At 40.1% G+C, this 12,966-nt stretch overlaps 1 protein-coding gene across 1 annotated transcript in view; it reads left to right on the forward strand.

Annotated features, from left to right (window-relative positions):
* ltbp1 (latent transforming growth factor beta binding protein 1) overlaps positions 1–12,966 on the forward strand; it is a 210,354-nt gene that overhangs the window by 120,009 nt on the left and 77,379 nt on the right. Inside the window, 1 exon segment of the mRNA XM_079689263.1 lies at positions 10,986–11,045. Coding sequence (XP_079545389.1) covers positions 10,986–11,045 — 60 coding nt within the window.

Raw genomic sequence — 12,966 nt, forward strand, 5'->3', positions numbered from 1 at the left:
AGACATTGCTTTGCCTTCAAAAGTATTGCCATATGTTAATGTCATGATATCCTTATATGGATTTATGGAGTTATTTTGGGCTTTCATGGTTTTCAGAAGTAAATGTACCATGCTTTTACTGGCTTGAACACTTAAAGGCTTTGATGGACATGAAACTGTAAGACACTACTGAATCATCAATGCAGAAAAACACAAGAAGTTCAAATTCAACGGAGGAAGTAATGAGCAGAAAAGTTAACACAACTCATGATTGGAAGAGATTCTCGGTCAGTTTGAGATGATTTCTTCATCCGGACTATGGTTGCAATGAGAAATGTTTTTGAATTTGGTACGGCCATAAAAATTCAAGCTTCTCACTGGCCTTGTCTCCATAGAAACAGCAGTTGCAGCTTAAACCTTATCTAATGAAATCTCGGGTACTTTATCAGATGGTGACATCAGTACATTTCCTATAATGCCACTCAATCATGCATATTTTCTCCCTTCCTATCCTCTCTTTTTTCAAACTTTAAACATCCAGGTGTAATACAGGCTCTCCCTCAGGTTGTATATACGATTTACACTAATAATCCAGCAGTTATACTGACACACAGAGAGGGACAGAGATTATGTTTTTGGGGTCTGTACGCTTTTTGTGATGTATATTCCTGACATAAACAATACAATACAACATTCTCTCAGCTCAGATATGTTTAGGTTCACGGCAAGTTCTCACTTTGTCATAATGTGCATTTATAATATGGCAAACCCTGTTAATCACTCATACCAGCTCTCACATGCCTCACACCACGAGAGGATTTCAGCCGCACTAATCACACATTTCAGTGGGAGTCACCGCAGAGCCAGGTATTTGTCCTTCCCTCTGTTCTCCTGAGGAATGGAAGGAGTTTCTTTCCACTGGACAGTGACGTGTGAAACAGTCTATTGTGCCATGGAGACACTGGTAGCTGGTAAATAAATTGGCTTTATTGGTCTAACAAACATCGCCTTGTTGTTTCCTGTTGAGCAAAATATCCATTTGCTTTCAGGTATTTGGGTACCACGTCCCCACTGGTGCCTTTGTATAGCAGTGCCCAGCCTGTAACCTGCAGATTAATTTGACTTCTCAGTCTGCGCTCTGCTGGGAGCTGCTGATGTCAGAGCAGCTTTCAGCTCCTGCCTGACTCCCTGTGGTACACCCCTGATAAAACAGGATATAATCACCAGAGGGAAAGTGATGTTTCCCGAGCGACAACATTACTGAAGTGAGGAAAGTGCCGCGAATCCCAAGCTGTGTGGGTGGAGGCAGAAGCAATCCATCTCCGGATCCTAGATAAAGAGCATCTAGTCATCATAGTTCAACAGATTTACACTGTGTTTCGAAAACCAACATAGACTACTTTCTTACCATAATAAACATGTCACAATGTATCTTCATCACCCATTTCTGGTTTTAGTCAATCCTTGTATGTTTTACGTAATATATGTTACGTTTAAACCTTAATAAATGGTTTACACATCACATCAAACAATGCATTTGCTATGTCTGGGAGTAGTAGTAGTAGTAGTAGTAGTAGTAGTAATAGTAGTAGTAGTAGTATTAGTAGTAGTAGTAGTAGTAGTAGTAGTAGTAGCAGTGGCGGGCCGTGCATTTCACACCTAGGCCTTCAGTGATGTCCTACACAGTCCTACCTGAATTATTCCACCTCTTAATACCATCATTATGACGCCATGGCTCTAGAAACTATACATTTAGACAGAAACGCAGTATAACCGGGCGTTGCATCACCTTAACATAGTCAAGTACAACAGAGTTATATTAATATTTCCGAAGCATTTATAATCAATATATCCGCATTTACAATTAAGAGTGTTAAACAACCAGCTTTAAGATCGCTTGGATACGGTCAAAACTTAAAAATAAAAGGGGCTTTTAAGGCATTAGTCTACAAAGTTTTATTAAGTCCACCAAACCAAGTTTGTTCACTAAACAGCGCATTGTCGCACCCAAAGCAGTTTCATTTAAGAAACGTGACGATAAAGACACAAACTATTCACTGAAAATAAAAGAAAACAAACAAATAATTTGCATTTGTTCATGAGGATATATTTGCGACAGTGGTGAAAGTGTATTCCTAGCACTGAATGTCCACTTTGATAACGGTTAAACCAAAACAATTCAACAAGTCTCCTTGAGTACTTTTACTGCACAGCTGAGCCAGTGCGCCACACACATCTCTATATCTCTTGCAGAAGCATCAAACATTTATTTTTTATATATTTGTCATTTTAATTACATATATATTAATTCGTTAATATTGATTTAATATTAACGACATAAAATGACAAAAATATATTAAAATAAAATAAAAAATAAAATGCTTTGTACTCACCAAAACAACTGATTATTTGAATACAAAATCCATCCTCCTTTCTTTCCTCAAGAAGACTTCAATGACTCTGTTGTACAGTTTATCTGTGCGTTTCAGTTCCACCAATAAGTCATTTTCTATAGACATGAAGGCTAATGATGAAAGCCTAGTCTGTCCAGTAGAATTTCTGGCATAAGTTTTAATTCGCTTTAAGGCCGAGAATGACCGCTCGACAGAAGCAGTGGACACAGGGATAGTCACTGCCACACATGCCAATGTGTAAAGCTGCCCCATGCTCTCACTCAGATTTTTCTGCTTAGGGAAATCAAGGAGATCAATGGGACTTTTCCCTTCAAAATCAGTCATGGCATACATTACAGTCAGTTCTGTTTTTAGCCGGGACAGATCGAACAGTGTTCCGTGACTCTGTGTTAATTTGGCTAAGGCTGTATGCGGGAATTTTTTCCGGTAGGTCTGAAAGTGCTGGGGGTCCAGGAGGGAGAGAAACATTAATTTTTCGTGGTCTTGAAACCTACTCCGTATCTGGCAAAGAATGTTGTCCAGAATATTGCTGTGGAGTTGTTGGTAGTATGCGCGAAGGTCTCCTTGTGCTGTACGTGGGCCTCTGCGTGCGCTCGGACCACTTGAGATGCGCGCTGTGTCCTCGTAGATCTGACGAAACTGGCACCTCTCTCGCTCAATTGTGTCACAAAACTCGTTCACCCTTGTCAGACAGAATTGTACATCCAATGTTTGTTTCTGTAGTATTCCAAAGAGCACATCTGAATGCTTAAAAATCCCATTGAATGTTTCAAGCAAAAAACAAAACTCAAAATCATCCAGACGTGCATTAAATCCATCAGCGCTAAGCATAGTATCCCCATCATACTCCTCATGATGTTCCAGTATGTGGTCAAACACCTTCTTTAGGGAAACTCTCTTCTCAAAGACTGCATTGACCAATCTCGATGTATATTGCCACCGCGTTGGTGCAACATTAGGAAGACGACGCTTGCAAATGTCATCCAGCAGTTGCGTGCGCTTAGGGGATCTGGAGAAAAATGCTGCAAGGCCATTGAGGCTGGCAAAAAAGACCTTGCATTCTTTAAGCTTTGAGGCCCCTTGAGTCAGTACTAAATTTAGTCGATGTGCATAGCAGTGAATGAATAAGGCCATAGGTGCCCTCTCCTTAACTTTAGCCTGCACCCCGTTTAGTCCAGATGCCATGACCGCTGCGCCATCATAACACTGTGCCACAACTTTATCCAGACTACATTCATATTCCTCCATGAAACGGAAAATAAGAGCGGCAATGTCATCAGCTCGCTTGCCGCTTGTAACATCTTCAAATCTGACAAACCGCTCCTTGACACCTGTGTCCGTCACATAACGCAGGACAAGTGCCAGTTGTGCTACATTACCCACGTCTGTCGTTTCGTCCACCATAACAGCGACAAAGGGTGCTTTTTTAATCTCCATTTTGATCTCTTCTCCCATCACTTCAGCAATAGCATAAATCAGGTCGTTTTGTATTTTGCCTGACGTCCCAGTAAACACTTTGTTTGTGGACAGGTGGTAATGCAAGTCTGTGTTGTTCTCAGCAAGCAAAGAAAGAAGCTCCACGTAGTTTCCTCTGTTTCTGGACTCGGCGCTTTCATCGTGTCCCCTAAATGAAAGTTCCTGTTTACCCAAAAACAGGACACAATCAATCAGTCTTTTCAATATTTCCCTATTTTTGTTCACCCTTTCGTTGTGGAGCTCCGTTTCCCGGCGCACTTGTTCGTTGAGCTGTAGATCCACTCGGGTGTCACCAAAGGTTTTCAAAAGCACCATTGCTTGTAAGTGCCCAGCCGTGCTTTGGTGTCTCGTTGCTGCCTTGGTTAGACAACTCAAGTTTGCAAATCCAGTGTGGCTCCAAACACCAAATCGATCAGTTGCAAATAGCAGGCATTCCCAGTAGTACAATTTGCAGTGCCTCTCGGAGGCTGTGAGCCAGGGGTACCGCTCGTAGTTAGTGATTTGAAAGTGGCGGACAAACCCTTTCCCCCGCTGTGATAGGCTCGCTAGCGTCGGGGTTGGCCGTTCTCTTCTCACGATGTCTAGCTTTTCTTGAAAAGTTCGTCTTGAAAATGGCGTTGTAATTATATCTGCGACCAAATCGATCTCTTCTCCTCCTTCAGCCATTGTGGGTTGAAAAAAAACAGCTTGTAGAAATCTACACAAATTAGCTCGTTCAAATTCAAGTTCAGTTTGCTAGCTCTACATAGCTCTGCCTCTCAATAGTGCGTATCCAATCAAAAGACGTGCACGTGCTAACGTCATCGTACGCCTGCTAGCTGGCCCGTTGTCGCCAACTCAAAATCTGATTGGTTAACGCCACAGTTTTGTTTCCGTTCACTTTAATCTACAGGCGCCCGCACTGTTGATTCTGAAGGCCTAAGGGCAGATTTCTTGGACCCTGGCAACACATTATGGCTGAAATATGATTGGATAAAAGCTCTAACATAAAGGCCAACCCTCCAAATCTCGTTCTGAGGCTGGAAGCAGCGCAACCAAGAGGAAAGCTATGAAATGAAGAGAATAGACTACAGGGAATAATTTAATACATATTTGTGGAAAAAATATATCAAAATTTAATTTATATTCTGATGATGTTTAGGCCAGCAGAGAAGGCCTTGCTGGCCCTGACGGCCCACCACTGAGTAGTAGTAGTACTAGTACCAGGCATTTATTGTACCATATATCTCATTACTCTTTATTCATCACTGCCTGAAATCCTCCTCATGCAGCCTCAATATTATTCCAACAGGATTTTTCAACACTGTTTTTCATTGCATGGCCTCAGATCTACTTCATATAGTAAACAAGTCTCTCCACTCTGGTGTATTTCCACAGGCCCTGAAAACTGCAGTCATTAAACCGCTCTTAAAAAAGCATAATCTAGACGCATCCGTAATGAATAATTATAGGCACATATCAAACCTCCCATTTTTAGGCAAAATTATTGAAAAAAGTTGTTTTTCAATAGCTGAGTCATTTCATGCTTTTAAATTAGGGTTTTGATGTGTTCCAGTCAGTCTTTCGTCCAAACCACAGCACTGAGACTGCTCTTGTAAAGGTCTTCAATTACATCCACTTAAAGATGTAGCACTGAATTTCGGACTCCAGCTTACAGCTTCCTGCCTACGGCCTGCCAAAAACCAGTATAGAGGAATGTTAAGCCCTCCCACTATTTTCCAAGAGGGCGTTGCCAGATTTTCAATTTCAGGTTTTAACCAGGAGATGGCGCTTCATTCACAAATACAGAAAGACAAGTTTCATGGACTTTCAGTTGTGTTTTGAAGAGCATTTGAACACATCAATATTTTAGATCAACTAAAGTATATCTAATCTTGTAATTCAATAATATAAAGTCTTTATATATTAAATAATCATAATGTAAATGTTTACATTACTCTTCTTTATTTGTTATGCTCATACTTTAACCTTTACAATCGTTTGCTTTAATATGCAGTATATTTTTGTGTTTGCTTCCTCCTGCTCCCTTTCGGACACATACTGTATGATTTATTATTATTATTAATATGAAGATATTATTAAGATAAGATAAGATGTTACTTTATTGATTGAACATTTTAGTTTAGAATGTGCTGTCCCACGGTAATTCAGAAGGCTCACAGGTCACATTCCGACCATTATTTAAAACAATAGGTGCTTTCACACCGTCTACAGTTTGATTTGTATAGAGGCAGCTCTGTCAGTTTTCGAATTACCCATTTGCTTTCGGGGAGCCCTATTTTTCAGAGCACATCCTGCTACTAAATATGTCACACGCACGCTCTGTTGACTGGCGAAGCAGCGCGGATGCGATCAATTGCTATAAAAACACTCTTCTACTAATACAGACGGTGTCACTATGCCGGCGGATGTGGCCGTTGTTGAAGCCTCTTCAGGCTCCGCATCGGCAGGCCTCTCCCTCGGTGTGGAGCTGTCAAGCTCGACCCTAACGCCGCTTACAGCCGGCCAACTAAAAGTTGTTTTCCGTTCACGTTGTCATTTTTAGATTTTAGCTGTTTTATAGAAGGAAATTCCTTCACTTCATGAAAGTGTTTTAACCACACACACCTCTACACACACATGACGGGTGTTATTTTCACCATAAGGAACAAGTCGCTGCAAATTATCCCGTTTATTACACGGCCAAATTCTCAACAAAGTAACGACATGACTCCCAATATTAATTGAAATGCTTTTATGGATTTAGAAAATGTTTTTATTGATTTAAAAAATAGTTGTATGTATTGATTTAAAAAATAGTTTTATCTATTGATTTAAATTGACATGCATCCGCTAAGAAAAATAGTCCGTTGTTACAGTGTTTTAAACAGTCTGAATGAAACGGCAGCTGTCAGCTGTGTATTTACACAACTAATGGCCCATCAACCACAGCTCTCTCCCCCCCTCCCCCCTTGATCTTTCTTCTCCAGCAGCTAAATTAACGGTAGGTTACTCTGAGTGACAAGCTTACAGTTAGACACAACACTGTCATTGCAAGTGACCCTCAGTTAGTTGACTTTTATGTTCAACTGCTAAATTCGTTACTGATAAAAAAGGGCTTCTACTGTACCTAATTAACTTAACACTGGAACCGCCAGAGGTTTTTGTATCGGCCTACCTAAACCTGTCAAATCCCGCTATTACAATGCAATTTTTAAAAACATAGGGTGCTACATAACACACTTTCAGGAAAACTCACGGACTGGGAGACTTTAATATTTTATTGAAAAAAAGTTACATTGCACACGGACAACACACATCACACAAATTGACCCGATTGGCGGTTCTAGTGTTAAATAAACTCACTAATTAATTAAACCAGTTCAATACGCATTATTCTTATTCTTATCATTCTTTATGAGCGCAGAAATAGTCTTAAAATCAGATCTGTTTTTTAAATGAAATCTGACGGCAGGCAGTTAGCTCTGATCACCTATGATAAATGCGCCGCACCTAATCGCTGGCCATTCAGCCACTGTTCGAAATGGGGGGGAGCTAGGGGGAGCTTGGCTCTATGTTCAGTGATGCAAACTTGTCACCTTTCGGTGAAATTCGCCGTTTTGAATCCAAAATAAGTCGTTTGTGTGATTCATGTAGATCTGCAATACAAATATTGTTGGGGTATGGGGGGGGCTGGGACCCGGAGTAATCTGCGGCCGTCAGCTGTTATGTGCCATCATGACACGCATGGTGTTCTTTTTTTATATATTATAATGAAGTACGAGCTGTGTGCTTGAGTCTTCCTGCCTGTCGGCTCTGCTCATAGATGTATAATAAGGCTCTGCTGCTCCGAGATGATGGTCTAGCTTCAGCAGCTACATTACCTACGGGTGCGTTCGTTAATATTAACTGTGCGACCGGAGTCACTGTGGCACAGACTGGACCGCTGGTGAACAGCTGTTAGAACGGGCCGTTCAGGTGTTCAGAGCAGAGCTCCCTGTCGGAGCGGCAGAGCGTGATGTGAACTGAATAGTTTTTCTGTGGCAATATTATTTAAGGAATCGTTGAGCCAGCTAGCTCTCATATATTGTCACTATCTGCTAACGTTAGCTTTAGCCTTCTATTTCTAATAGTTTTTTTCATAGGCTATAAACGGAGGTGGTATAAGTATATATATATTGTACTTGAGTAAAAGTAGAAGTACTCAGATCTTGTACTTGAGTAAAAGTAGAAGTACTCAGGTCTTGTACTTGAGTAAAAGTAGAAGTACTCAGATCTTGTACTTGAGTAAAAGTAGAAGCACACAGATCTTGTACTAGAGTAAAAGTAGAAGTACTCAAATGTTGTACTTGAGTAAAAGTAGAAGCACTCAGGTCTTGTACTTGAGTAAAAGTAGAAGCACACAGATCTCGTACTAGAGTAAAAGTAGAAGTACTCAGGTCTTGTACTTGAGTAAAAGTAGAAGTACTCAAATCTTGTACTTGAGTAAAAGTACAAGCACTCAGGTCTTGTACTTGAGTAAAAGTAGAAGCACACAGATCTTTTACTAGAGTAAAAGTAGAAGTACTCAGGTCTTGTACTTGAGTAAAAGTAATAGTCCCAGAGTGTAGGAATACTCTGTTACAGTAAAAGTCCTGCATTCAAAAATGTTCCTCAAGTGAAAGTAGAAAAGTATTATCATCAAAATATAGTTAAAGTAGCGACAGTAAAAGTAGTCATTGTGCAGATTTGTCCATTTCAGAATAATAGATATGATATGTTTTATAATGATTGATCATGAAAGTGTTCTCAAAGCTGGTAAAGGTGCAGCTAGTTTGAATGACTTTGTATACTGCAGGGTAGCTTGTGGATTTACTCCAGGTGGAACTAAAGTCTGATTTAACACTTGATTATATTTCACTTAATTAATCCAGATCTGTGAAGTAACTAAAGGTATTAAATACATGTAGTGGAGTCAAAGTACACGATGTACCTCTGAACTGTAGTGGAGTAGAAGAACAAACTAGCAAAACATTGAAATACTTAAATAAAGTACAAGTATCTCAAAATTGTGCCCAAGTATAGTACTTGTTGAGTTTATGAACTTAGTTACTTTACACCATGTGGCTATAAAGATAGAAAGACTAAGCCTTGCACAGAGGCATGAAAATACATTTTCAAAATGCTCAACAGTGCTGCCAAAATTATAAACTGACTGCTACACAATTTAAAATAAATGCTTTTATATATTTCTATCAGATGTGACTCTTTGGCGTTTCTGTTACTATTAACACTGCTGCTTTAGTTGTTCTGCTGAAATCCTCTGTCATTCCGTGGGGTGGGGGAGCCGGGGGCTCGGATCCTTGTCACCTTTTTCCATACCTGATGAGTTTGCATCCCTGTATGTTAAAAAGCCTCAGTCACCTTAATTCATGTAATAAAAACATCTCAGGTCAGTAACACTCAAAGCTAAATGTGCAATACCATGTTCAGCTATGTTACTATTTATAATGTTATTGTTGTTACAGCAGAAGATGTACATATTGAAATGATTTCTCAATTTACAGTAGGCTATTTTTTACAATGTGTGTTGGAAGGATTTGTTAAATTACAATGAATATTGTCATTGTTGAAGGCTTTTAGAGAAGGGTGAACTATAAGCCTGAATTACATAACATTTTATACCTAAAAACATAAAAGCCACAATAAATAAATCACAATTATTCTAGTTATTTTTACCTCCCCTATTGCTTTCAACCCACCAGCTTTTATGGTGTTGTTACATCACTAACTGTAAGCTTGTCACATACAGTCTATGGTCACTCAGAGTAACCTACTGTTAATTTAGCTGCTGGAGAAGAAAGATCAGGGGGGGAGGGGGGGAGAGAGCTGTGGTTGATGGGCCATTAGTTGTGTAAATACACAGCTGAGAGCTGCCGTTTCATTCAGACTGTTTAAAACACTGTAACAACGGACTATTTTTCTTAGCGGATGCATGTCAATTTAAATCAATACATACAACTATTTTTTAAATCAATAAAAACATTTTCTAAATCCATAAAAGCATTTCAATTAATATTGGGAGTCATGTCGTTACTTTGTTGAGAATGTGGCCATGTAATAAGCGGGATAATTTGCAGTGACTTGTTCCTTATGGGGAAAATAACACCCTTATCGAACGACGAAACTCCATTTAAAATATAAATATTTTTGGTGAATTACTGAGTTTAGGCACGTTAATAACGTTTTAATGAAGTTGAATACAGTATATTCATATGTGTCAGTGATTTCATGTCAATTCGGCGAACATAAACATAAATGATCGTGGTGAAGATGATGATTAAATTAGGATTAAAAATCGAGAGCCGGGCTGCATTTCCTCCCATTCGTTTTTTTTGACTAAACAACATTATTTTGTTAAATAACAACATGGTGATGTTTTGTAAATGATTACATGTCTCTTATTTAGCACAGTAGTATGATATCCGTGACATATGGATCTTAACAAAGTTCCGCTATACATCCAGCATACTGTATCTGACTTTATTTCACATGAGCTCCAGTGTGGAACCCCACTGCACCCTCTGGTGGATCAATGATCCATTGCAGCTGGCTTCATTATAATTACATTTATTTATCACGGGGGCGGTCTCAAGTCAAGCTGGAGGTTTTCCCTTGAGCGAGGGCAGATCACGTACCAATCACGGCCCTCGCGTTTCAAACTGTCTGAAATGAATCGCTACATCTGTAAACACAGACAGTGGCAGAACTTCAGTGTTAGTATTATTAGATCTCAGCGCTGCGTTTCACACTGTTGACCACAACATATTGCTAGACCGACTAGAAAACTGGGTGGGACTTTCGGCAACAGTTCTAAATTGGTTTGATTCCTACTTAAAGGACAGAAAACACTTTGTCTCTATAGGCAACTACACATCAGCGTTGACAAATATGACATGCGGGGTTCCTCAAGGCTCCATCTTAGGACCTCTGCTTTTTAATATCTATATGCTACCACTGGCCCAAATTATGAAAAACAACAACCTAAGTTATCATATATATGCAGATGACACCCAGATGTATTGAAACAGTTCATTAAATGTCTGAATGCAGTGACTGACATGTTGCTTCCTCTTGTTTCTGTGTTCCTCTCCTCAGCTATTCCTCTGATAGATTGTCCTCACGGTTACAGGAGAATCAACAGCTCCCATTGCCAAGGTAAGAGCTTTCCTTTCAGGTTTCTTATCAATCAGGCAGACAAATCCTATAAGGAGGCAGAATAATGTGGGCACAGGGTAAAAATTGGGCAGAGCACATACCAGTAAATAGGTTAATTGCCAACAAGACACTGGAGAGCTTGGCAGAACACACACCTTATAATAAATAAATCACAGTCACTTACAACTTGGCTTGGTAGTACAAACAAGACAATCTGGCAGGAAACAAGTGAGAGTGAAGTGATATATACAGTATACTGTGGGGCTAATGAAGGAATGAGTAGCAGGGGAGGGGCCGTCTGATGGCAAGAGACTGGAGGGGGGCAGGATCTGAAAGGACAGGAGAGTTAATAAGACCAGAAACAGCTCATCACACCAACTCTCCTAGAAGAAAGCACCAAAAAGGAGCTCTAAACTATATATAAATATAAGTCCTTTGATTAAATGAGATTAGATTGATCCATGGAAATGTCTATATATTTTCAGTTGTAAGAGCTATATTCTATCAGACATCCCTGTATAGAAAATTTTGTTTTAAATAAAATGTAATTTAGAAGATACTATCCTTATTTGATGATGAGGCTTCACATTAGCTTAAGTTGAACCAGCCTTTTCAAACGGAACTGACTGTGAATGAGTTCCCCATCATGTATAAATAGGAGGAATGTTTACAGCAGGCAAAAGCTGTTTGCAGAGTTCATTTGGGCACATGGCTGTTGTAAACAAGCAATTTTGTTCTTTTCCATCCGGAAAGTCGTTTCCCACAATAATTTGTGGTTCTTTAAGGCACCAATAGTGGGCGTTGAACTCAATGCTACCGCTAGTAATTGTGGCACATTGCTATGGTATCCCTGGTGTGTGCCAGTTCTGTGGCTGGAAGCAAGAGAGATTGCGTGCGTGGGTGCGTTATTGACATTGATTATTGACATTTTCCAACCACTTTTACCTTTAGTGTTCTGCTTTTTGTCTTCTAACTATGACCATATGCTTGCGGACCAAACATGTAAATACAATCTTAAATCTCAGTCCGCATATTTATGTTATTTCTTTTTGCTTTTTAAGCATATTCCAGCAATGTTCAAATGCATGCATTGCTGTGTTTTCATTTGAGCTACACACATACTGTCAGGGTTGGGGAAAAATAGGACCCAAATGCAGATTGAGGAGGGAAGCAGGTTTCAAATTGAAACAAAAGGCGAGCTTTATTCACAAAAGCTGAAAAAACAAGAATCCATGAACAGGCACGAGGGAGCATCCAAACAAAAGGTGACTGTGACCAACATGAAGGGAGACATGAACGACAAATAATGAACCAACACCGAACACAGGAAGAGACAAGACTAAATACAGGGAGGGGTAATCACGAGACGAGAAACAGCCGGGCAGGGAAGGAGAAACACAAGGGCAACAGGTAAGCAGCTTGGTGTGAAGAAATCAACTGTGAGAGCAATTATTAGAAAATGGAAGACATACAAGACCACTGATAATCTCCCTCGATCTGGGGCTCCACGCAAGATCTCACCCCGTGGGGTCAAAATGATCACAAGAACGGTGAGCAAAAATCCCAGAACCACACGGGGGGACCTAGTCAATGACCTGCAGAGAGCTGGGACCAAAGTAACAAAGGCTACCATCAGTAACACACTACGCCGCCAGGGACTCAAATCATGCAGTGCCAGACGTGTCCCCCTGCTTAAGCCAGTACATGTCCAGGCCCGTCTGAAGTTTGCTAGAGAGCATTTAGATGATCCAGAAGAGGATTGGGAGAATGTCATATGGTCAGATGAAACCAAAATAGAACATTTTGGTAAAAACTCAACTAGACATGTTTGGAGGAGAAAGAATGCAGAGTTGCATCCAAAGAACACCATACCTACTGTGAAACATGGGGGTGGAAACATCATGCTTTGGGGCTGTTTTTC

The sequence above is a fragment of the Notothenia rossii genome (genome assembly GCF_949606895.1).
Source record: "Notothenia rossii genome assembly, chromosome: 6".
NCBI lineage: Eukaryota > Metazoa > Chordata > Actinopteri > Perciformes > Nototheniidae > Notothenia > Notothenia rossii.